This window comes from Lipotes vexillifer, unplaced genomic scaffold (assembly GCF_000442215.2).
Source record: "Lipotes vexillifer unplaced genomic scaffold, Lipotes_vexillifer_v1.1 scaffold490, whole genome shotgun sequence".
Lineage (NCBI taxonomy): Eukaryota > Metazoa > Chordata > Mammalia > Artiodactyla > Lipotidae > Lipotes > Lipotes vexillifer.
The window spans coordinates 2,898,977-2,921,917 of record NW_006796397.1 but is presented as its reverse complement, the minus strand read 5'-3'; the positions used below and the strand labels follow the sequence as shown (position 1 = coordinate 2,921,917).

General features: G+C 40.4%; 1 protein-coding gene across 1 annotated transcript in view; it reads left to right on the top strand.

Moving 5' to 3' along the window:
- Positions 1 to 22,941, top strand: part of TGFBR3 (transforming growth factor beta receptor 3) — a 216,109-nt gene that overhangs the window by 128,417 nt on the left and 64,751 nt on the right. Inside the window, exon 4 of the mRNA XM_007468528.1 lies at positions 12,637 to 12,774. Within this exon, the coding sequence (XP_007468590.1) occupies positions 12,637 to 12,774 (138 nt within the window). The remainder of the gene's footprint in view (positions 1 to 12,636; positions 12,775 to 22,941) is intronic.

Here is a 22,941-nt window from a genome sequence, read left to right as displayed (position 1 = left end):
CGCGGGCCTCTCACTGTTGTGGCCTCTCCCGTTGCGGAGCACAGGCTACGAACGCGCAGGCTCAGCGGCCATGGCCCACGGGCCCAGCCGCTCCGCGGCACGCGGGATCCTCCCGGACCGGGGCACGAACCCGTGTCCCCTGCATTGGCAGGCGGACTCTCAAACACTGCGCCACCAGGGAAGCCCCGCAAAGGCATTCTTAAGTTTAGTTTGAGGCTAACGTCAGACACCCCCTCCCCATGAAACGTCTGGTCATCCACTGTTCTAAAAGGGATGATAACCTACTTTGTACATCATGCTTTATTTCTCAGGGCTGACTGGGGACCTTCCATAGTAAGTGGATAATTAATAGAAAAAAGAAACAAAAATCGTAGAGTTTAGCTACTTGTTAACTCTGGTTGAAAAGTTTGTTTGCTTAAGAATGTGGAATCTGATGGTGACTTTATCAGGTTTCTCTATTTTAAAAACAGTTATTTTAGAATATTATCCCTCGAAAATGGGTCTGAAAAATTTAACTTTTCATCATCTTTCTTTCAGAGAATAATAACATTTCCTCCACACGTTAGAGTTCACAAAGAATTATATTTGTCGTAATGTAAATTATTTAACCTTCTCAGCTATCCTTATGTGATTGCTCTTAATCTCTTTTAAAGTTAGAGCAGATTTAATTTAATATCTTATGAAGAATAATGGCTTGTTCAAAGCTAGTTCTAATTTTAGAATCTGGGCTTAAAAGCAAGAGACAACAAGCTTCCACAGACTCAAATATACCAAGACATGGACAGATGTGACCTGAACCTACCAGGAAAGTGTTCTGAACTCTTTATGAGATACTAAAGAGCTGTCATCACTTCCCTAATAGGTTTGCTTTATCCTAGTATCATTTTCTTTTGAAATAATTACTGTTGAGAAGTACTCTCAAGTATTTTACTGTATTGCTTACTAAATATATGGACTTTAAAAAACAAATTTAGCAAACTTCTATAGAGAATAAATGAAATAGGAAGTGGGTGAAGTGATTCTGAAAGTCTTAAGAAAAGTATTCAGTAATGAAGTCATGGAATCCCTAGATTCTAGGATCAAAAGGGGTCTTTGTGGTCGTCCAGTTCAGTTTATTTTATTTATTCCTTGTTTGTGAATTTTGTTTCTAAAATATCTCTGGCAAGTGCTCGTCCAGCCAATCCAAGTCATTCAGAAAATTGGGAAGGATTGGAAGAAACAAGAAAATTGATCACGTTGACAGATTTTGCCTGTTTCTTTCAGAGAAGTTTAGGTCTGATTTGTCCTGCTTGGGAGCCCCGCCTAGCCAAGCTTCTGTTGCCTCTCCCGATCCTTGACATCTTCTCTCCCCACACATCCTGGACATATCTCAGTCTTCGTGTTGTATTCTCACCACCTCTTCACGTGTCTGTCTTCCTCTGGACTGTGGTGAGCACACTGGGGAAAGATAGGTTGCATCTTACTTATGTTTCTGTTGCCAGTAATTGGCACGGTGCCTGGCGCATCATAGGACTTAATTTATGTTGTTTGAATAAATGAAAAACATGCACAGGAAACATAGTTACTGTCCTAAGCTAGCTTAGTGTGTGCCTTAGCTTTGATCACCTTAGATCTGAAAGCTTGAGGATTGATGTGACCCTTCAGAATTCTAAGATACTCTGAGTTCCTTGTACTGTCGCATGAAGCTCTTTTTAGATAAGATTTGAAACTCAAGACGTGGTCAGGTTCATCCCGTATGAAAGTTCAAATCACATTTTTTTGGTGTGTGGTAAAAACACATAATATTTACCATTTTAGCCATTTTAAAGCGTACAGTACAGTGACATTTGTAGATTCACAATGTAGTGCAACCATCACCACTGTTTTGTTCCAGAACATTTTCGTCCCTCCAAAAACAAACTCCATACCAAATAGCAGTCAGTCCCAGCCCTGGAAACTACTTTCTCTTTCCGTGGATTTGCCTGCTCCGGACATCTCATATACATGTAATCATACAACATGTGGCGTTTTGTGCCTGGCTTTTTTCACTTCACATAACGTCTTCAAGGTTCATCTATGTTGTAGTATGTGTCGGTGCTGTACTCTTTTTATTGTCCAATAATATTGCATTGTATGGATATACCACGTTTTGCTTATTTCAGATCATATTTTTATAGAGAGATTTGTCGTTGTGAGTCAGATTTCTTACTTCTGGCCAAATATCATGAATGGCAGAGAATCTTCATTATTATCTACAAGATCCTGGTAATTTTGGAATATTTAAATTTATAATCTAAGCCTGAATGTTTTGTAATGCAGCACCCCCACCCCTTCTGCTTTTCCCATTTTGGCTCAATTTACTTCTTATTAATGGTATTTTCAAAGGACGAGTCAAAGACAGAATGGTAGACTATAGTAGTTTTGCTGCAATTGAGAAGTAGAAGACTAGTGGCTGTTGACTTAATAGGCATTTGGGTCTTCCCTGAATTATGAAATAGAGCTTAAGCTATCTGATTTTGATATCTTTTAGGACCTTCCAGACTTTGGTCAGGATTAGAACATTTCTTTAGAGATGTATTATGGAAGAGTAGCTTGTACTTTTCTCTATTTGCATGGGAAACTAAGCCTTTGTAGTACTTTCAAACTCTGTTTAAATACAAGAGCTCCAGCTGTGCCTTCCATGTTTAACATACTGAGTAAAATTCAGAGATTACAAGCTTTTTTATAAGTCATTTTACATGTAAAAAATGAGACTGTATAAAAAGTTAAGACAATTAATATTTACGAATATTAAGGCAGAACCTCATATTTCCTAATGTCAAATAGGGAAAGCAGTTTTAATTATTCACTTAGAAATGAACTGATATGGTTCCCCTTTCTGTTGCTCTGCACATTCACTAATTCCCAGTATTATGACTTGATTCACCAGGGTTTAAACTTGCTGACTATGTGTATGGTGTTGACAGAATTATAGTATCTTCATTATTGGGAAACAAATGACTGTGTATAAGTTATATGACTTGAAAATCAAATGGTTTGTGTTTGCATTTTATTGATTGATTGATTGATTGATTGCCTGCGTTGGGTCTTCGTTGCTGCGCGCGGGCTTTCTCTAGTTGTGGCGAGTGGGGGCTACTCTTCGTTGTGGTGTGCAAGCTTCTCATTGCGGTGGCTTCTCTTGTTGCAGAGCACGGGCTCTAGGCACGCGGGCTTCAGTAGTTGTGGCATGTGGGCTCAGTAGTTGTGGTTTGTGGGCTCTAGAGCACAGGCTCAGGAGTTGTGGTGCACAGGCTTAGTTGCTCCACGGCATGTGGGATCTTCCCGGACCAGGGCTCGAACACGTGTCCCTTGCATTGGCAGGAGGATTCTTAACCACTGTACCACCAGGGAAGTCCTGGTTTGTGTTAGAATTTGCACTTGTTTCATTCTGAGGTGAAATCTATTCCTCATCCCTGCTATGACACTCATTTCTGATTTACTTGTAAATCAATGTCAAGAGGTTCGTTCTTGATCTAAATAAGGAATGTTGTTCAGACTTCTTACAACTTAGTCTTTTGCTTCTTTCTTTTTTTTACTTTTTGTTTTTCTTTTTCCTTCAGGTTATTAATTAAGTGCTGAAAGGTTTTTAAGGGTATAATGTAACTATAATGAATTTGTTACCAGGTGTCCACCTCTTTACTGTAGCTTTGTCCCTTTCCAGTTAGAACAAATGTATTGAACTACTTTTAATGCTGCCTGAAGAAAATAGGAAATTTAAACCCTTCAATACTGGCTTTAGGAAGATATGATCCCATCTTAGACACTTATCAATTACAGCATGCCGAGTTCTGTATGCATATTTTGGCAACTTTCCCTCTGCTTTCTGTGATCATAGCTCTTACCCTGAAAGCTCATTTCAGGGCTTAGGGAGAACTGATTCTGAGGAGGAAAACAGGCAACAGTACTGAACTCTAATGTAAACACTGCAAACTGCATTTTCTCTATTGTGCATTAGGCTGTTCTGACACAGTTCATTGCCTGAATTAAAAGCATTTAAAATTCTATGCCTCTAAGAGATAATAGAACATTTGATCAAAGAAAATAATGCTTTTTCAGGAAAAATGTTCCCAAAACACAGACAGATAACATGTTCTCCCACCTTTGACCTCTGGATTATTTGTTCTCCCTTTCTCCAGACAGGCCATGTAATGTTGAAACTATAGTTCCTCTAAAAACATTTCCACTTAAAATTATAACCTGGCTGGATGAGACCAGAATACTCTTAGGGGACTGGTACTGTGAATTTCAGGAGTTGTTTTTGTTAGAGCTTTCAAAGGAAACCAGACTTCACATTATTCCCAATTCTACTGTGATCAGAACTTAGTTTCCTTAGAGAGTGACTTGGTCTAATCCACATATCAACTGGGAGGCCCTGGAGCTCAAGGAATGATTGGCTCACACCTCTGCTAATTCCGTGGCATGAAGAAATCCAGAGGAGGGTATATTTCTGCAGATTGCCAGAGCCTTAGCATTCTTGTGGCCCTCTCCACTTCCTGGGTTTATAACTCTAGATGTTACATGGCTGAGATACACTTGATTCACTTGGATTTGAAATGCAACCAACACTATCTTGAGTTCCATAGTGCCTTCGTTCATGAGAACAGTAAGCATTATTAGAGTTTTTGTAGAGTAGATAGAGGGGAACTCACATCAAAGCAATTCAGACAACTTTAGCTGCCCTGTAGACATCACTATTCATAAAAATACTTGTTGACCCATCCCTGTGGAGTTTCACTGACCTCTCGGCTTGTGCTGGCCTCCTGTCGTCTTGCTTACAACTCAGTCCCCTTCCTTTCTTCTTTGTCTTTTCCTCTTTTCCAGAAGCAAAATAGTTCCTGCCTCTTACTTCTGTAGAGCAGCTCCCCATCAGCCCCTATGCCGTATGGCCAACACCCAGGATTAAGAGTGGGATGGGAAGGTAGGGAGAAAGGAAGAGTCAGACATTCATTCTGTTCTTAGGAATAGAATATGAATATTCTTATGAATGAGACACGTTCATTCTATTCTTAGCATTGCCACTTTCTAGCCATATACCTTTGGATAAATTATTTATCTCTAAGCACCAATTTCTTCATCTTTAAAATGGGAATAACTAGATAATTATGCAAAGCATCTCTTGGTGAGAGTACCGAGACTTAATCCAGTAGATGGACCCATGGGTCTGCTTATTGTCTTTCTTTGGGAGGTGATGGCTGTCACTACTGTTGGCACCACTATTCCTACTAACAACAGCAATTCCAAGTGTAGTGTTTTTGAACATCCATATCTCAGTAATTACTCCTCTCTCGGTTTCTCTTTTGTTCTAGAAAGCTAACACTGTGTGCCCATTCAGAATTCCTTACCAGCTAAAGGTTAATGTACTAGCCCAGGGGAATCCAAATGCCATCTTTTGACGCTTAGAGCATCAAATTAAATTTAATCACTACCTGAACACTGGTGTATTTGCTAACTGTAAGATGGTGCATAGACAGCAATCTTTATTGAGATCCGTAACTACAACTGGCAGATGGAACTGATTAATCCAGTACTCAGATCATGTGGGAATTGGGTTCTTGCTATGCCTCCCTTTTAAATTAGCTTCTACTGGTCACCCCATGATTCTCTTTATTACACAGTTCTGTTTACCGTGGTACTGACAAGCGGGCCCTCCTGACATCCTACTATTATAGACACATACATGTCAAAGGACTGGCTCACTAAACAGGTAGCAAAAACAGTTTCAAGCCCATTGTAAAAAGTAGACATTGAGAGGAAATCAATTGACACGGTACATATTATATGGAGCTTTGATGATCTGTTAGTGTTCAAAACAATAATAAAGTGTTTGGAGTCGATCTGTTTATTAAGTGTGACAAAGGAATATGAAAAAATAAAAGCAAACTTTTTTTTTCACATTGGTCAGTTTGCCAATACTGAGTTCCTTCAATTTGTCTAGAAGTTCAGTTTCTAACACACTTCATTGCCTGAATGAAAATCATTTAAAATTCTATGCCTGTAAAAGATAGTAGAATATTTGGTCAAAATTTTATCTTTGTTATCTACCCCTGAGAAGGTAAACATGCTCCAAAGTTTTCTTCACGTTTCACATATTTGTATTTGCATAACTGTAAAAGATAATAAATAAAAACATTCTGTTTTCTTTGTTTGCCTAGTGTGATTACCCTAAATGGCATAGGTGGTGCTCTGCCCTGGCCTATACACACAACAGAGGATGGTAATCAGGGTGGTTACTCTCACAAAGCCTGGGCGTGGCCTCAGAATTCTGTCTGACACACGTTCCAGGCAGCCCCTACCATTTGTTTTGGAAGCGTGAGTTGGAATCTGTTTGCTTTTCTTAACTGTGTTTTAAAGTTCAAGTAGAACTGGATAGTGAAGTTAATGTTCTCTTTACTAGATGCATCCCCCCATCACTTTATGGCCAGGAAAGTGCAACCATATGACTCTGTAACCATTACTTGAGTCACATTTCATGAATAGCTGTTATTGGTGCTTCCTTTTATTCATCTTTCAGAAAACTCGTTGCCTGCTTACTAGATGTCTAGCCCTGTGCTAGGCCCAAGGATGCAGAAATGAGTGTGACTTAGTTTCTGCCCTTGAAGAATGCCCTGAGGATTTCACAGTGTAAGGTGGGGAGTCAATGGCAAACATCTGACCAGATCATCGCCGTGCCATGTGAAGGTAGAAACAGGAGTGTGGTCTGTGGGAGCGGCGCTGGACCCAAGTCTGCCTGCAGGACAGGGAAGATTTCCCTGGAGGCTGCATTTTGAGCTGGGCACACATGTCAGTCCTGCGGCTGGCGGGAGGGTGCTGCAGGCTACCGTCCTGAAGGGCCGTGGTGTGTTACTGACACACACAGTCCCGTTTTCAGATGGCAGATGCTTAATGCTCCAGGACAGTGGGAAAGTGCTCGTCGGTGTTCCCAGACTTGCCATTAGCAGCATCTGTACCTCAGAACATACCCACACCTGGGGTCTCCCCTTTCTCAGCCTCCCTTCCCCATACATAGTGACTGAGCAGTGGGCTACTCTGGGAAGGCAGGGCCAGGGTCCCTGGAATCCCCTTGCAACTCTCCCAGGACTCCTTTAGAGGGTCATGACCTGTAGTTTCAGAAATACTCTTCTGTTTATATGAGCTCTTGTCCCTCAACCCCCAACCCAAATTTAGTATTTTTCCAGGGCATTCAAAATACAGAGCAGAGAGGGCAGACTTATTTCTGCATTATATTTCAGTCTTTCATTTTAGGGCTTTTCCCCCCTATTTTATGGTTTTATTAGATTATTTTCAGAGGTTCGCAGGGAATCCTGAATCCTGTCCTTGTTGAGGGGAGGAGGAATTAGTTTTGGAATTGACCGGCTTTGTTGCTCTCGTCATGTTAAGTGTTTCAAGAAAAAACCATTGGGCAGGAACTTGATATCATCTGTAATAGCAGTGAAGTCTTTGACCTTAATGCTGCTGAGACCAGGGTGAATGGTCAGCTGACTTCCTGGGTAGCGTAGAGACACTTAGGGGGGCTGAGATTCCTTGAATTTGATGCTAACTGATGTCCTAGAAATTCAGAGAAATGTAAAAATAAAATCATAAGGAAATTTTTTAAAGTTCCGAATCCACCCCTCTAAGAATATTTTAAGGGAATCTTTTTATACCAATTCCCAGATGGCAAAAGACAAGCAGTGGTAAATAAAATGTCAGCTGTAGGGGTTCCTCAGACTGGAATATACTTTAAAACACTGCAAAGCAACTAACTACTGTTCCCCACTCCCAGCAATTGGTTGTGTATTTCAGATGCGTCTGGGCCAGATTTGAGTTCCTAAAAGTCCTTTTGCCTACATTTAAGTGAAATTTGGGTTGTGCTTGTGGTTACCCTAGTGTCCTGAAGTAGGTTCATGTCTCACTGTTTGGCTGTGTAAATATGAGTGCGTGGGACCCAGATTTAGGATGTTTTCAGTTACTGCGAACACTGTTGCTAAATGGATGTCTGCTTACCTTTGAAGAGGGCATAGATATGACTATACACACACCAACCAGGGTGGGAGTTTATGGGTCTTGTTTATAGACACAGTGCTGGAGTGCTTCTCTTATCTGTCTTCATGTAAACTGATTATTGGATCATCCATCTCAGAGCAATATTTGGTCTGGTTTTAGAGAACAGGAGTCCCTCTGGTAGTGTTTTGGATGACTTCACCGTTTCATGGGTCCATAGGGGCTCTTACAAGAATCAGAAATGTTGAGCTGGAACTTCACTGACATGTTAGCAAAATTAGACAACTGTTAGACTCTCGTATCAGTTGTTTCACTCACTTTTCTTTTGCTTGTTTTAACAAACCCCAGGAGTAGGGGATCTAACTAATAAGAAAATTTTGAAGTCACTGTGGTAGAAATATCTTGCATCCCTACCATGAATCCTGGGAAATTCAAAACAATTTTCATAAGGCATCTTTCCATCAAGAAAGTAGGGTGGGTTTTTTTTCTTTTCTTTTCTGTAAGAAAGTACATAATTCATTTAGATAAAGTGATTTACTGAGTTTGCTACAATGTATAGTTTTTGCTTACCAAAGATACTCTTTGGAGAGCTGAGAGTCTTCACCCAAACAAGGGTCCAGAGAACACTCTCCCTGTTGTTTTCTGGTGATAATGTGGACAGGGACATGCTTCCTAAATGGGAGATAGGAAGGTTGTCTTTCCACTCAGAGGCTTTATGCACCTGAGAGTTGGCCTTGACTTTCGTTACAACTGTGTTCAGATTCCCCAGAAGAGTACTCAAAAAAGATTTACTTTGAATTTCTTTGTAAAATAGGAGAACTACATTAATTGCATCTAGTAGTTTATTGAAGTGCACAGATAGCCTCAGAAGACCTAATATAAATAGATGTCGTGGAACAGATTAGACCAATTAGCTTTTCTTTGTTTGGGGGAGGGGTCAGCAGTGCATGAGGAACAGTGTCTACATCTGGGATGTGACAGATCACATTTACTTGTATTTTCTCACGACATTAGGAAGACTGAACATTCAGCACTGTTTGAGACAAACGTGATTAAAGCTGGAATTCTTGGACAGGACTTTATGGACCACTATATGGTCAAAGTACGGTTTCAAGAAGTCACTGGAACCCCAGAAACTGCATGTGAACATTTTTTAGTTCTGAGTTGTCATCTATTGTTTTCTTTCCCTGAGGAGATGATATCTTAAGACTAGAGGTGTAATTTCTAGTTTAATTACAGGGAGTAGCTTTGTTTCTGATTCTGTCATTAGAATTTTCCTACTCTTCTGTAATGGATTCTTTAACGTGGGTTAATGGTTACTTAACCTGGGGTTTATGGGCCCTGCAATGGCTGTGTTTCCCTGACGTGGTCAGAAAGTTTTATGTGCATATGGGTTTTTTTGGTGTGTTTGGGGTGTGGCGTTCATAACTTGCCTTAAGTTCTCAAGTGCTCTATGACTCCCAAAGGGTAAGAAAGAAGCCATCAGCTACGTGGGTTCAGTTTTGTCCATGGACTATGTGATGACCCTTATTTTTATGTGTAAATTTGACATAGGGTTGAGAGTCAACTCTTTAAATTATTGTTTGGATTTCCAAGTTGGAAATTGCTGAATACTATTTGTATCACTTCTCCATGGGCTATTTCTTTGCTACAGTCTGTCTCACCTCTGGTCTTCAGACCATGATCACTGGACAGTTTACCCAGGGGAAAAAACTTTAGCAGAACGCTCTTACCTTTGTAACTATAGTCTATCCTGATCTGTAATTGGTTCTAAAGAGGATTTTCTTTATTTTTCCTTCTTTTATTTTCCCCCCTTCTTCTTTTTTTCAGCCTGAGAGAAATTAAGCACCTTAGCCAGGAATTCTTTAAGAGCTATTACGGGTATGTTCTCCCCACATTTCCGGGAGCTTTTCTACCTTCGTTCTTTTGTTGGTTGTTTTTGGTTGTCCTCTAGTTTCCCTTCAGCAAGATTTATTCACGTGGAGGAAGGTTGCTTAGGGATTAGGTGAGCAGGTGCTTGGAGGACTCTCTGTTCCTGCCAAATGATCTTTTTAAAAAAATATTGAGTATTTTTCTTTTAATTTCCCAATCGTCGTGTCAATTCTTCTTTGCCAAATGGTTTTTGGGGCTTTGCCTGGGCCCCATGTGCCAGAGTCGGGGATTCATCTTGGCCAGACACTGCCACATATTGAAGAGGGAACCGATTCCAGGAAAGCTCAGAGAGCCATGGCTCCTAGAAATCTTTCCTTGATGGTATGAGCCAGGCCTCAACACTTTTGACCATCTGGAAAGTTTTGGACTTGAGCACCAATATGTGTCTCATACATATTTTTCTTTTCATTTCCTAAGGTTTTTTTAAAAAAATTCTTGTTCATTTGAGATATATATTTATTACTATTTTATCTGTGAGCTCCAAGAAGAATCATATGCCTGAGGGCTGCAAAGAAAATCATCCAAAAAAGAGTTGATGTGCCCTCTGTGGGTATACATTGCTCTTCTTGTGCTCAATAAACAGTTTTGGAATGAATAAATCTGGAAACTTTTCACATACTATAAGTGACAGAGTGTTTCTTTGCAATTTTCAAGTACTCTTAGACAAGTAATGACTTCATCTCTCCTTTCTTCACTCTCCATTGTGTGCTTTCTGTAGTGTGCCTCTCTCTGTTTAGTTAATGCTGCAGTATGAATCTCTGCCCCTGCTCTGTTTCTACAGCCTCTCCTGTTTATAGTGGCGATCAGTCTGATTACTTCTAGATGTGGACAGCATCTCCAAAATGCTGTGAGGTAGATTCTGTACAATAAAAGAACATGTTAATTTGCCGTAGCTGACATCAAATTGACATCGTTGTTCATTAGTACTCTGCTTTTAGTACTATGTACTAGTGCTATGCTTATGCCAATATTAAAGTGATCCTATGCTTATGCCAGTATTAAAATGACTCCTAGCTCACGACAGTTGGAGTCTCGCTCATGTGTTTTTTCACTTTTTGGTAACTTAGCTAACTAAATTCCTTTGAGCCTATTAATCAGGTTTTAAAAAAGCTTTTTAGGTAACATAAATTTATGAATTTGTTGTGATAAATCCATCATTAAAAAATTATCTACTCTATATCAAGCAGAGTATTAAACGTAAGACATATCTTTGCCTACTGCCTACTTGCAGTCTATTTTGAAAATTAAGACACATACACTCAGTAGCAAATGAATGAGATGGTGTTATATACCATAGTGCTAATTATTCATAGAATAAAGTACTTTTGTGGCCTTGAAAAGTAGAGACAAACATCCAGTTGGCATTTACTGAGTGCCTATCGTGCGCTAAGGCATGGATATAGAAAGTTAAGTTTAGTGCCTTATTATCAGTGACTTGAGAGTACACTGTAGTAAGTGACACTGGTGTCATAAGCAGTCTCTACAATGAAAGGCAGAGATACATTGAGATCAGAGTGAGTCAGCAGCCACTGGGAAGATATCAAGTAAAGTAATCCAGCTTTGAGTGCTCTACCCCTGATGATTATATAGATTCAGACCATTTAATCTAGACCATTTAATCCTCATAAGGATTATGGCTGAGATGTACGATTATTCCCAGTGTATCACTCAGTCTGTGTCTTTTTAGCTAAAGTCCTTTTTTGTTCTTTCCCTCTCTTATCACTCTATGGTGCTCTTTAGTGAGTTCAGTTTGTTTAAATACGTGATTCTTGGGTCTTGCCTCACCCCTCTGTACAGAAAGCCAGTGTGAGACATGCTTATATGAAAGCATCTGTTAAGTATTTCTTTATTCATCCTATTGCTTTTCTGTGTTTGTGTTGACTGATCTTGGGTGATGTGCTCTGGGAGGGTGTTGCTGAACCCACTGTTTCCAGATATCCTCACAGGTGCTTTTGGATGATGCTAATGATGACAGTGTAACCTACAGTAGTCCTTGATCTGCTATCAAAACTGGCCACAGTTTTCTATGCAGACTCCTGGTTTTCTTCCCTGTTTTTTCTTTTTTTGGATTGGGACTGTGTACAATCAGTTTTTATTCTGTGTGTTCTCTATGCTTCATTTCTTTGGAAAATCCCTTCGAGCTAATAGCTGGGATGATGAAAGCACTGGCAGCTCCCCTTGGCAGCCCCTTTCCCTTAGCTTTCGGCACTTTTCTTTGGCAGAACTCACTTAACTTTATAGAGGGAGGTTGGAGTTTACCTGGAAGAGAACAAAGTCATTTCTTTGGTGATCCAGAGGGATGACATGCCCCCAGGTGATTGATTCTGTACTCCAATTTTGAACTTGGTCATTTGACTTGAAGGATAAGGTAGTCTTGAGGGAAGGTAACCTTTATTTTGCCTTTGCCAACTTTGAAAAAAAAAAAGTGTTCTGTTTATTTGTATTCTGCCATTACTAGGAGCTGATTCATGTTTTGGTTGAGATTAGTGTGGGTTGAACTACACGATATAGCTATTTTTTGTAGTTAAAAAATGATCAAATATTGGCAGTATCATCTAGTTCAACCTAATATATCCAATCCACAGAATCTGAACTAGCTTATAGCTTGTTTCTGTTAATGGTGAGCTGTGAAAAAGAATTCCAGATTCCGTGCTAAGTGATTTTAATGGAAAGCCAGTGCTAAGACCTCTCTTTGTTTCTTCCTAGGTCACTCTGCACCTGAATCCCATCTCCTCAGTCTACATTCACCACAAGCCTGTCGTGTTCCTGCTCAACTCCCCACAGCCCCTGGTTTGGCATCTGAAGACAGAGAGACTTGCAACTGGCGTCTCCAGACTTTTCTTGGTAAGTGTTTGAAACCCTCCCAAAGTGATCCTTAGCATAAGGATATAATGACCCTAAAATTTTGCAAGGCTTTTTAAAAGGCTTATTTCATTGAAATAATACCAGAGTCCACAGTGTATTAAATTTGGATTTTGCTGTTAGTGATATTTGGATGGCATCGATAAGCATTCATAGAAAACAAATACCATTCACATGCCCTCTTCTGTGGATGGAGAGTCCGGTCTCTCTTGCACGATAGAGCAGGATCTGCAGTCCTACTTTGTGTGGCCTGAGCTTTGGTCTCAGCTCTGAGACCGCCTCCCCACGCTCCCTATAGTACCAGGAGCAATGTAAATATCGTAAGTAGCCATTAGGTGTGTGGTCTCTGACCGCAAAATAAATATGCACAAACCCATTTTATTTGTGTATAACACAGGCCTAATTTCTGATATGAGGATCTGTTTGTTGAGAAAGTAACACAGTGAGCTCCAAAATGAAAACATTTGTATTTTATAAAAAAGCTGGAACCCAGCTCTTGTGGAAGGATCCAAATATTACCTACTATTTGTAAATCATGTCCTTTTGAGTTTGCCAGAACATTCAAGTTTGCTAGTTGTGGAGAAATTGATGGGTTGTTTGGATAGAATATTTGGGGTATGATATCATGTCTGATGATGAGCAACACTGCACTTCACAGTGATAACTCACATTGTCTATTGCTAGAGCTATGTGCTGATGTCCTAAACTACAGGGCCTTGGACTCTTAAACCTCTCTTGCCTACAAGCAATCAAAACAAGAGGCCTCAGTTCAGTTAATAGTCTTCGTCTTGCACAATGAATACATTTTGCCTAATTAATGATTCTTAATTCAGTTCTGTAGTTTCTTGTCACTTGTATTTGAAGAGTACTTTTAACTCAAAGGTCCCCATTGAATAAGGTAAGAATCCATAGTCAATACAGTTAAAAAGTAGATAAATAAATGAGTAAAAAGGAGAGAAGGGAAAGCTCCTCTTTATAGAAGAATACCAATCAATTGATATAGAAGGAATGATGGAGTTAGAAAATCATCAATTGGTAACCATCACAGTAAAAGTTGATTAGGCAAGAGTCATCAACAGATATTAGATCTAGTGGTGGTGGAGGGAGTTTGAGGAGCAGTATATTTACATGGTCTTGAATTAGTTATTATTCTAGCCAAAAATGCCTATAATCTGAGTCTAATCATAAGGAAACACTGGAGAAAACTAAATTGGGTGACATTCAGTAAAATAACTTGGCCCGTACTCTGCAGAAATGTTACTCATGAAAGACAAAGAAAGACTGGGGAGCCATTCCAGATTGAAGGAGGCTAAAAACACACATGTGATCCCTGGGTAGGGAGTGGCACCCTTGCTATAAAGCACATTAGAGGGACAATAGGAGAAATTGGAATTGAGCCTATAGATTAAAGTATTGTATCAATGTTACATTTCTTAGATTTAATAATTGTACTTTTCTTATATAAGAGAATATCCTTCTTAGGAAACATAATGCACTTAAGCATTAAGGGTTAAAGGGCCAAATAATTCAGAAAAAAAATTAATGTGTAGATAGAATAATAAAGCAAATATGGTAAGGTGTTGAAAACTGGGGCATCTAGTTAAAGAGTGTACATGAGTCTTTGTACTCTATTTGCAACTTTGTAAATGTGAATTATTTTCAAAATAAAACTTTTTTAAACTCAAAGGTACATTTACAAGATAAGAGTTACTAATAAATTATAGCTTTTTCTGAGAATTGAAACTCTCATTACTTCTAAATTTAAAAGTCCAAAAGTCAGAATTAGTTGTTATTACTATTATCAGCACATTTATTTAGCACTTAGTACATTCCAGGTATTGCATAAGTGCTCTAATACTTTATCTTATTTAATTCTCATAATAACCCTGTGATGATTTACTCCATTTTACAGATGCCTTCACAAACGAGGAACTAAGATTTAGAGAGGTTAAGTAGTGACCCAAATCACTTGGCTAATTACTGGCAGAGTTGAGACTCAAACCCATATAGGACCTAACTCTACAAGCTCTTATGCTAAACTGGCTGCCTTCATACTTATGAGCATTGTCAATCTCCTGTAATTAAAGGCATTTGTGATAGTAAGACTAAGGGCCGTGATTATAAAGTCATATGCTCATTTAGCCCTTATCGTGCAGAGCTGCACCGTCCAATACTGTAGGTACTAGCTGTGTGTAGCTATTTAAATTTAAATTAACTAAAATCAGAGGACTTCCCTGGTGGTCCAGTGGGTAAGACTCCACACTCCCAATACAGGGGGCCCGGGTTACATTCCTGGTCGGGGTACTAGATCCCACATGCATGCCACAACTAAGAGTCCCCATGCCGCAACTAAAGATCCTGCATGCCGCCACTAAACACGCTGCAACGAAGATCCTGTGTGCCACAACTAAGACCCAGCACAGCCTAAATAAATAAATATTAAAAATTTTTTTTAATTAACTAAAATCAGAAATACAATTCCTTAAGCACACTAGCCATTTCAGGAGCTCGATAGCTATGAGAGGATAGTGGCTACCACATTGGGCAAGTTGTAGAGAGGTTATGAGCAAAGGCTTTGCCTACCCTGGTTTGAATCCAGGCAGAACCTGGGAAAAGTATTTAATTTCTCTAAGCCCGACTTTCCTCAGTTGTAATATGGGAATGATAATAGTCCCTACATCATGAGGTTGTTTTCTTGATTAAGTGAGATTACATGTAAAACGTTTAGTATGGGACCTGGCACTGATAATTTCATAAACATTACCTACCGTTTTTGTTGCTATTTATTATTAGTCATAGTAAAGAACACTTGGGAAGGACGTTGAATTTACATTTCTAATTATGAAATGTCTAGCTTGGCTGGCCCCAGATTGAAAGGAGTTCCCCTTTCTCTGGGCTGTAGGTCCAGATGAAAAGTGTGGACCTCATATATCATAGTTGTACTGATCACTTTCTAGATTCTTTCTTCAAACTGCCTCTCTGTGACTTTTAAGGGAAAGTATCTTACTCCTAGTTATTATTTATTTGCTTTAATTTTGTTTAGTATCTGTAAGAACTGCTTCTTGGCCAGCAGCTTAAGATGCACTAGCAATGAACCACAGGAGACGGTGTTAGTAAACAATTGAACATCGACCCTATTTGGAGTTTATCCCACGTAAGGAGATTGTAGATCAAGTGATAAATCTCAAATTACCAACACAAGGGAGGCAGCACTGGGAGAAGTCAAGGATTTAAATTGTGGGACACATGAACTCTGCCTTGCTGTCCAGCAGGCCTTCTTTAGGGAACATGGTTTTCTCTATCTGCGCATTTCCTCATGGCCTGGAAGAGATAGTGGAGCATCTGTTGTTCATTCAGTTTCTCAGATAGTTAGACGACGAGTGATACAAGTTCTCTCACAAGCTGGGCAGCTCTCCCTAACAGAGACTGTGCTGAAAGAAAGGAGGCAAGGCAAGCTCTTCCCTTGCTCTCTGTAACCTGAAATGAATGACTTGACAGCCATTGCAGCAGAGGGATCTGGATAGAAAATCAGTGGTGTGTTTCATTTATCCATTTATTGTAGTTAAGAGTTGAAGGTTAGGGATAAGATAACTAAATTATTTTACATAAAGTGTTTCATCCAAACACTTCGGAAGGCCCATGGAATCTTTGGAGACTGAGGCTTAGCCATTTCCATCGGTGTCTTTTCCAAGGTTACCTGGAGAGCTTAAGGGAGCTGAGGAGAGAGGGTGGGTCGCTTGACTCTCAGTCGAAGATGTGTATGTCCTTGTTTCCTCCTTTATATATTGCTGAAGGATTTACATTACTGTCGTCAAGCTGTCTTTACTTTCTGTGTAGAGTTACAATACTTTAACAGTTATTTAAAAAATTAAAAAAAAAATTTTGGCTGTGCCGTGCAGCTTGTGGGATCTTAGTTCCCCAGCCAGGGATTGAACCCGCACCCTCAGCAGTGAAAGCACGGAGTCTTAACCACTGGACCGCCAGGGAATTCCCAACAGTTATTATAATTATTTTTAAGTAGGGTTGTGAGAAAAGTTCAAGTAATGGCATCTACTCATCTATCATGGTGAACCTTTTAAGTTGTCATGTCTGCATTATTATAACTGCCCAATTTAAAAAAGGAAACCTTTCATAATTAGTTAGCAGGACCCTGTGTTACTCCAAATGTCTCAGCCACCCACGAGGGTGACTGAAAACGTATTTTAATACCATCTAAAAAAGGTATCTGTTTTCTACTGTCAAATCTTTTTAGTCCTTCTCTTGATTCCGCAGTGCAGGCAAGAGGGAGTGTGTCATGTAGGGAGAAAGTGGGACTGAGTTTCCTCTGCAAGTGCAGTTCCTTTATCTGGTTGTTCTGGTTACCCAGGAAATGGGAATGGATGAGAGTGGTTATCTCAGACTGAGTGTGAAGCAGTAGATCTTTGAGTATGTCACACACATACACATACACACGCGCGTGCACGTGCAGTGGAGTTCTCACAGCCTCATAGGTTTTCTTTTGCAGGGTGTAGGGATAGCCCAGAGAAAATTGGGTGGGTTAGAGTTATGCTTCAGAGCAATCAGAAATAAAAATAATCCTACTCTCTCAGTCTGTCATGTTGAAACTACAAGTAAAACTCTCTTAGAAGGATCATCTAAGCTTATTTTTATTTATGCAATTATTTCTGCATCACAGAAGAAGTATGGTAGCTCAACTGTGTAATAGATGTCTGAACTTTTAACTTGAGGTTGCTAAAAAAAGATTGGGAAGAGCCACAGTACCAGATTGTCTTTAAAAACATGCTCCAATTTGAATGGACGTTTCTCCAAAGAAATAACACAAATGGCCAATAAACACATGAAAAGATGCTCAAAATCATTAGTCATTAGGAAAATGCAAATTTAAAACCACAGTGAGAATCCACTTCACACCCACTAGATGGCTATAATAAAAAAGGCAGATAAGAACAAGTGGTATCGGGGTTATAGGGGAATTGGAACTCTCATACATTGCTGGTGGGAAGGTAAAATGGTGCTTTGGAAAACATATGTCCATGGAAAAACTCGTCCACAGATGTTCATAACAGCATTATTCATAATAATAAAAAAGTGCAAACAACCTAAATGTCCATCAACTGATGAATGGATAAAAAAGTGGTATATCCATACAATAGAATATTATTTGGCCTTTAAAAGGAATGAAATACTGATACATACCGAACATGGACGGACCTTGAAAACATAAATAAAAGAAGCCAGATGCAAAAGGCCACATAGTGTGTGATTCCATTTGTATGAAATATCCAAAACAGGCAAATCCATAGAGATGGAAAGTAGATCAGTAGTTGGTAAAGGATAGTGGGAGGGGAAGATGGGGAATGACTATGAACGGTATGAAGTTTCTTTGAGTGGGGGCGGGGGGGTGTGATAAAAATTTTGCGAAATTAGGTAGTGGTGATTATTGCCACAATTGTGAATACACTAAAAACACTGGATTGTACAGTTTAAAAGGAGGAATATTATGATGTCTCAATAAAGTGAATTATAAGGATGAATTATAATATATAATCATGTTTATGTAGTTTATATAATAGAATTATAATAAGGTTGAATTATATCTCAATAAAGCTGTTAGAAAAAACACTTGCTGCAGCATTCTTTTCAAAAGTGATGTTGTAAAATCAGTGAACCAAACTTTAAAATCATTTTACTTTATTCCGTGATTTTTATTTAAAAAATCTTGCTTTATTTGTATTACAAACCTAAGCACTCTCTCCTAAAAGGTCTACAGACTTAGAACCCTGGGACAAGCAGAAATTCTCTAGATGAGACCCTAATGCCTGGCTTCTAATAACATGAAATGTCGAATCCAGGGGCCTTTGCAGCCCTTTGACATCAGGCTTGTTGCTTTGCATGCTCGTGAGGGGAAAAACGTATTTTAAGATTAGGAAAGTCTCAAGAAATAAGCAGCAGCTTCTTCCAACCTCATTCACTGTTGGGATTACACTACTATGATTTATTTTTCCCAGCCATTTATCAGTAAAATCAGGAAAGAAATGCATGTAAATGTGTGTGTGTTTGAATGAAGGTGGGGAGTTGAAGGGGATATTGGTCTTCAAGGTAGAGTTTCCAATATTTGGGGCATATTTATACTAAAAAGTTATTCATTGTTTATCTGAAATTCAGATTTAACTGGGTGTCCTGATTTTATCTGGCAGTTCTACCTAGAGGTAACTCAGATTTTTGTTTCTAGTTCACACTCTGGCCTGGGTGTCAGGAGGCCCAATTATTAGTCTTTGGTTCTGCCACTAACCAGTTATACACATCAATCACCGGACAAAATCACTTAACTACCCAAGCCTCAGTTTCCTCATCTCTAAAGTGAGGAGGTGGTACTAGTCAATCTCTGAAGTTCCTCCGGGCTTTCAAACTCTCATTCTTTGATAGTACAACTGCTACATATTACATCCCAGTTTAACTGGAAACAGAAAATGGTAATCTGAACATTGCCTCTTCAGCAAATCCAAGTAAATATCAGAGCAGGGCAATTGAAATAAATGAGAGAAACCAAACTCTATGCTCTTGGCTTTGGATTAAAAACAAATAAAAATTTAACCCTAATGAAAAATGTAAATTAATACCAGGAACATGCTTAATATTTAAAACCTTGTTTTGTGTTTTTGAGTGGGGTGGGTGGGTAAAGAAGCTGAGGTTGCCAAAATCGGTTTATTCCTTTCACTTAAACTTGGGGCGGGGGGGAAGGTCCAAATATGTTGGGGCTCTGCCACCAAACCACAGGCAGTTCTCTGGTCTGCATTGCAGTTTGGATGACTAACAAGTCATCAGTGAAAAACAAGTGCTATTTGTTTTCCTGTGCCCAGTATTTAACTGGAAATCAGAAGGCGAAATTTCCAATCAGTTGTTAAATAGCCCCAGATGTGTGCTTAGCACTGCTCTAGGAAGGGACATGCACAGCCTGTACCACAGCGCATGTCCAGAAATTCCTTTTCTGAATCCAAGTGATGTGTAACTGGACACTGAGCGTCCAAATATGCCCTCTGAATAACTCAGACATTCAAGTTTGCTTGTGGAGGAGGGAACTTTTGAAAAATTTCTGTATTCTCTACGGTGTTGCATTTAAAAACCTGGAAATGATTTTTTTTTTTTTCCTTTTCGAACTTCCTCCTTTCTCTTGTTTGGCAGTTCTCCCCATGTTTAGAAAAACATGACATTAGCATACCTGGTATGACGGTTTCTGTATCTACTTGTTCATTCATCCAACACCTAGTTTTCAGTGCCTGCTGGGAACTGTCCTAAGTGTGGAGGCTCCAGAGAGAAATGGGGTGGATTGCCCTGCCCTCAAGGAGCCTCCCGTGGTGGGGAGGGATGGTTAGGAGACTGGGAAGTACCACCAGTGGATCCTGAAAACTGGAGCAAACAAGAATCCTCTTATTCCAAGTGCAATTAAGGCAGCTCCTTCTGTGAGGCTGACCGGGGAGCATCATGTGGTAGAGGGCTCGGGGTTGCAGACCCAAGCACGGCCTTTTGCTCAGCCAGAAGTGTCACCCCTATATATAGGAGTCTGAATATACCATTTTGGATTTTCCAGTGAGGTCTTTCCCCAAACAAATTCTCTCTTAAAGGCAGATTAAATAACTAAATGTTTCAAGATTGGTTCTTCCTTTTTCTTTTTTAAAAATATCTCTTGTGGAATGACTCACTGTGTCCTGTGGGATATTCCAAGTGGTTGTGTACCAGGCATTTTTGTCCCAGAGGCTGCTTATCTCTTGGTTTTGTGGCTTGTCCATAAGAGCCTTAATTATAAGGGGCTTGATCCTCTCATGAACTAGGGTCGGTCAACTACCATATTTCCTAGGAGTGAGTTTCTGGCCCTTTTGTGGTGAGAGAGCTCTTCCTAAATGTCACTGAGGTAATTAGAGCATTGGAAAGAGTCCAGTTTGGGCTGGTAATCCTGGTCCAGAAAGAGTTTTTGAAAGACTTCCTAGGATTTATCCTAACTCGTTATATTAAAGCTGATGAATGTTGTCAGTGAGCGGCCCCTTGGCCTTAGGAGGTTTGCCTGGGTGTATTCTTCCTGATCAAGACATCCTGTCCTGAAGGGTTCACGCAAGCATGGACTTTTCCTGCCTCTGCTGGACTTGCTTTGTCATGGCTCTGTGGCGGAAGGTTGATGTTTTTTTGTGTAGAGTCCCATGCTGCCCTTTAAGGCTTTACTGTTAAAGGCTGATCTGGTAATCTGATGAATCTGCCCTTCCCAAGCGTTGGGCAATTGTATCAAATGTAACATCTCTAGTGCCCTTGGTTAATGTGGTGGACAGCCTCCAGAGAGCTGTTTGGTAGAAAAAGCAAATGTTTTGTTAAGGGAGATTGCAGAATATTTTTTCCATGTCACGGGATGGGGGAAATCTGTCTCCTGGGAAATTCTAGTGAGGCTGACTTGAAAGCTCATTGGCGTTGCCTTGGTCTTCTCATAAATTGCAGACAGTGAGGCCCTTGGTAAGCGTTCCCCACAGGTAGCTGACATTCCTTGTCTCTGAAAAGGACTGCAGGATGGCCTGACTCCTTCCTAGGGAGAGTGGTTGGGTTTATTTGAGGCAACCCAGTTCTGGCATTTCAGGCCTCCATCATCCAGCTCTCTGGCTTGGAAGCAGATTTCTTCAGCGGAGGAAGAAGCCCCTTTAGTCTTCCTCTTTCTTTGTCCAGAGTGGAATTTATATCTCAGGATCTGCCTTTGCCCTTGATCCTTATACCCTGTCCCCAGATGGCCTAGGGTCTTTGTTGCAAACTTTTTTTTTTTTTTGCAGTACGCGGGCCTCTCACTGTTGTGGCCTCTCCCGTTGCGGAGCACAGGCTCCGGACGCGCAGGCTCAGCGGCCATGGCTCACGGGCCCAGCCGCTCCGCGGCATGTGGGATCTTCCCGGACCGGGGCACGAACCCGTGTCCCCTGCATCGGCAGGCGGACTCTCAACCACTGCGCCACCAGGGAAGCCCTGTTGCAAACTTTTAATGCCCCTGGACCAAGGAGTCATCACTGGTTTGCTTCCTTCTGCCTTGTCCTTTTTGGGTGGTGAACGACATAGCTGCGATACTAGGAAGCAGGTTGTACCTGGAAGTCAGGGGCTTATCCATCTGCCATCTCTGGCCAAAGCCCACAGTGGCCACTGCCCATTTGATCTCTAATTTTCATAACAAGCCTATGAAGTAAGTACTCTTATTATCCTCATTTTAAGATGAGGAAACTGACACAATGAGAGGTTGAGTTAACTTGTGCACGGTCACACAGTGAGTGGTGGCTATAACCTGTGTAAAGTGCTTAGAATAGTGCCTGGCACAAAGTAAGTGCTCAATAAATATTAGCAAAAATAATAATAATAAATCTCTTTTTTTTAATGATGGGGATTAGTAGTTAGGTCTAGACTCCCCCTACTTTCTCCCTTTACATCACATATCCCAGATTTTGACACTGGGATTGAATGAGGTTATACTTTGAATGGGAGTAATAGGTGAGGCAGGGATATTAGATGTTTTAAAAATAAATTTATTTATTATTGGCTACATTGGGTCTTCGTTGCTGCGTGCGGGCTTTCTCTAGCTGTGGCAAGTGGGGGCTACTCTCCATTGTGGTGCACGGGCTTCTCATTGCAGTGGCTTCTCTTCTTGCGGAGCACAGGCTCTAGGCCTGAGGGCTTCAGCAGTTGCAGCATGAGGGCTCAGCACTTGTGGCTCACGGGCTCTAGGGTGCAGGCTCAGTACTTGTGCCGCACAGGCTTAGTTGCTCTGCGTCATGTGGGATCTTCCCAGACCAGGGATCTAACCCGTGTCCCCTGCATTGGCAGGTGGATTCTTAACCACTGTGCCACCAGGGAAGTCCAGGATATTAGATTTTCATTACCCACTGTCATCTGGTCCAGGGCTCTCCTTTGCAGAGGAAGATACCTAGGATAAATGATTTCCCCCAAGACCTAGATGTGGGAGGTGATCCTGACCACATCTGACTGTACATAACAACAGTATTCCTAGACACCATGTGAAGCTTCTGAAATAGTGCTACAGTTGCTCTACTGATAGCTGGAACTGAGCTATGGTGGCTGCTGCCTTAAAAGTAGCAAAGCATTCTAAAAGTGATTAAACCCCCCAAGTGTTTTGAG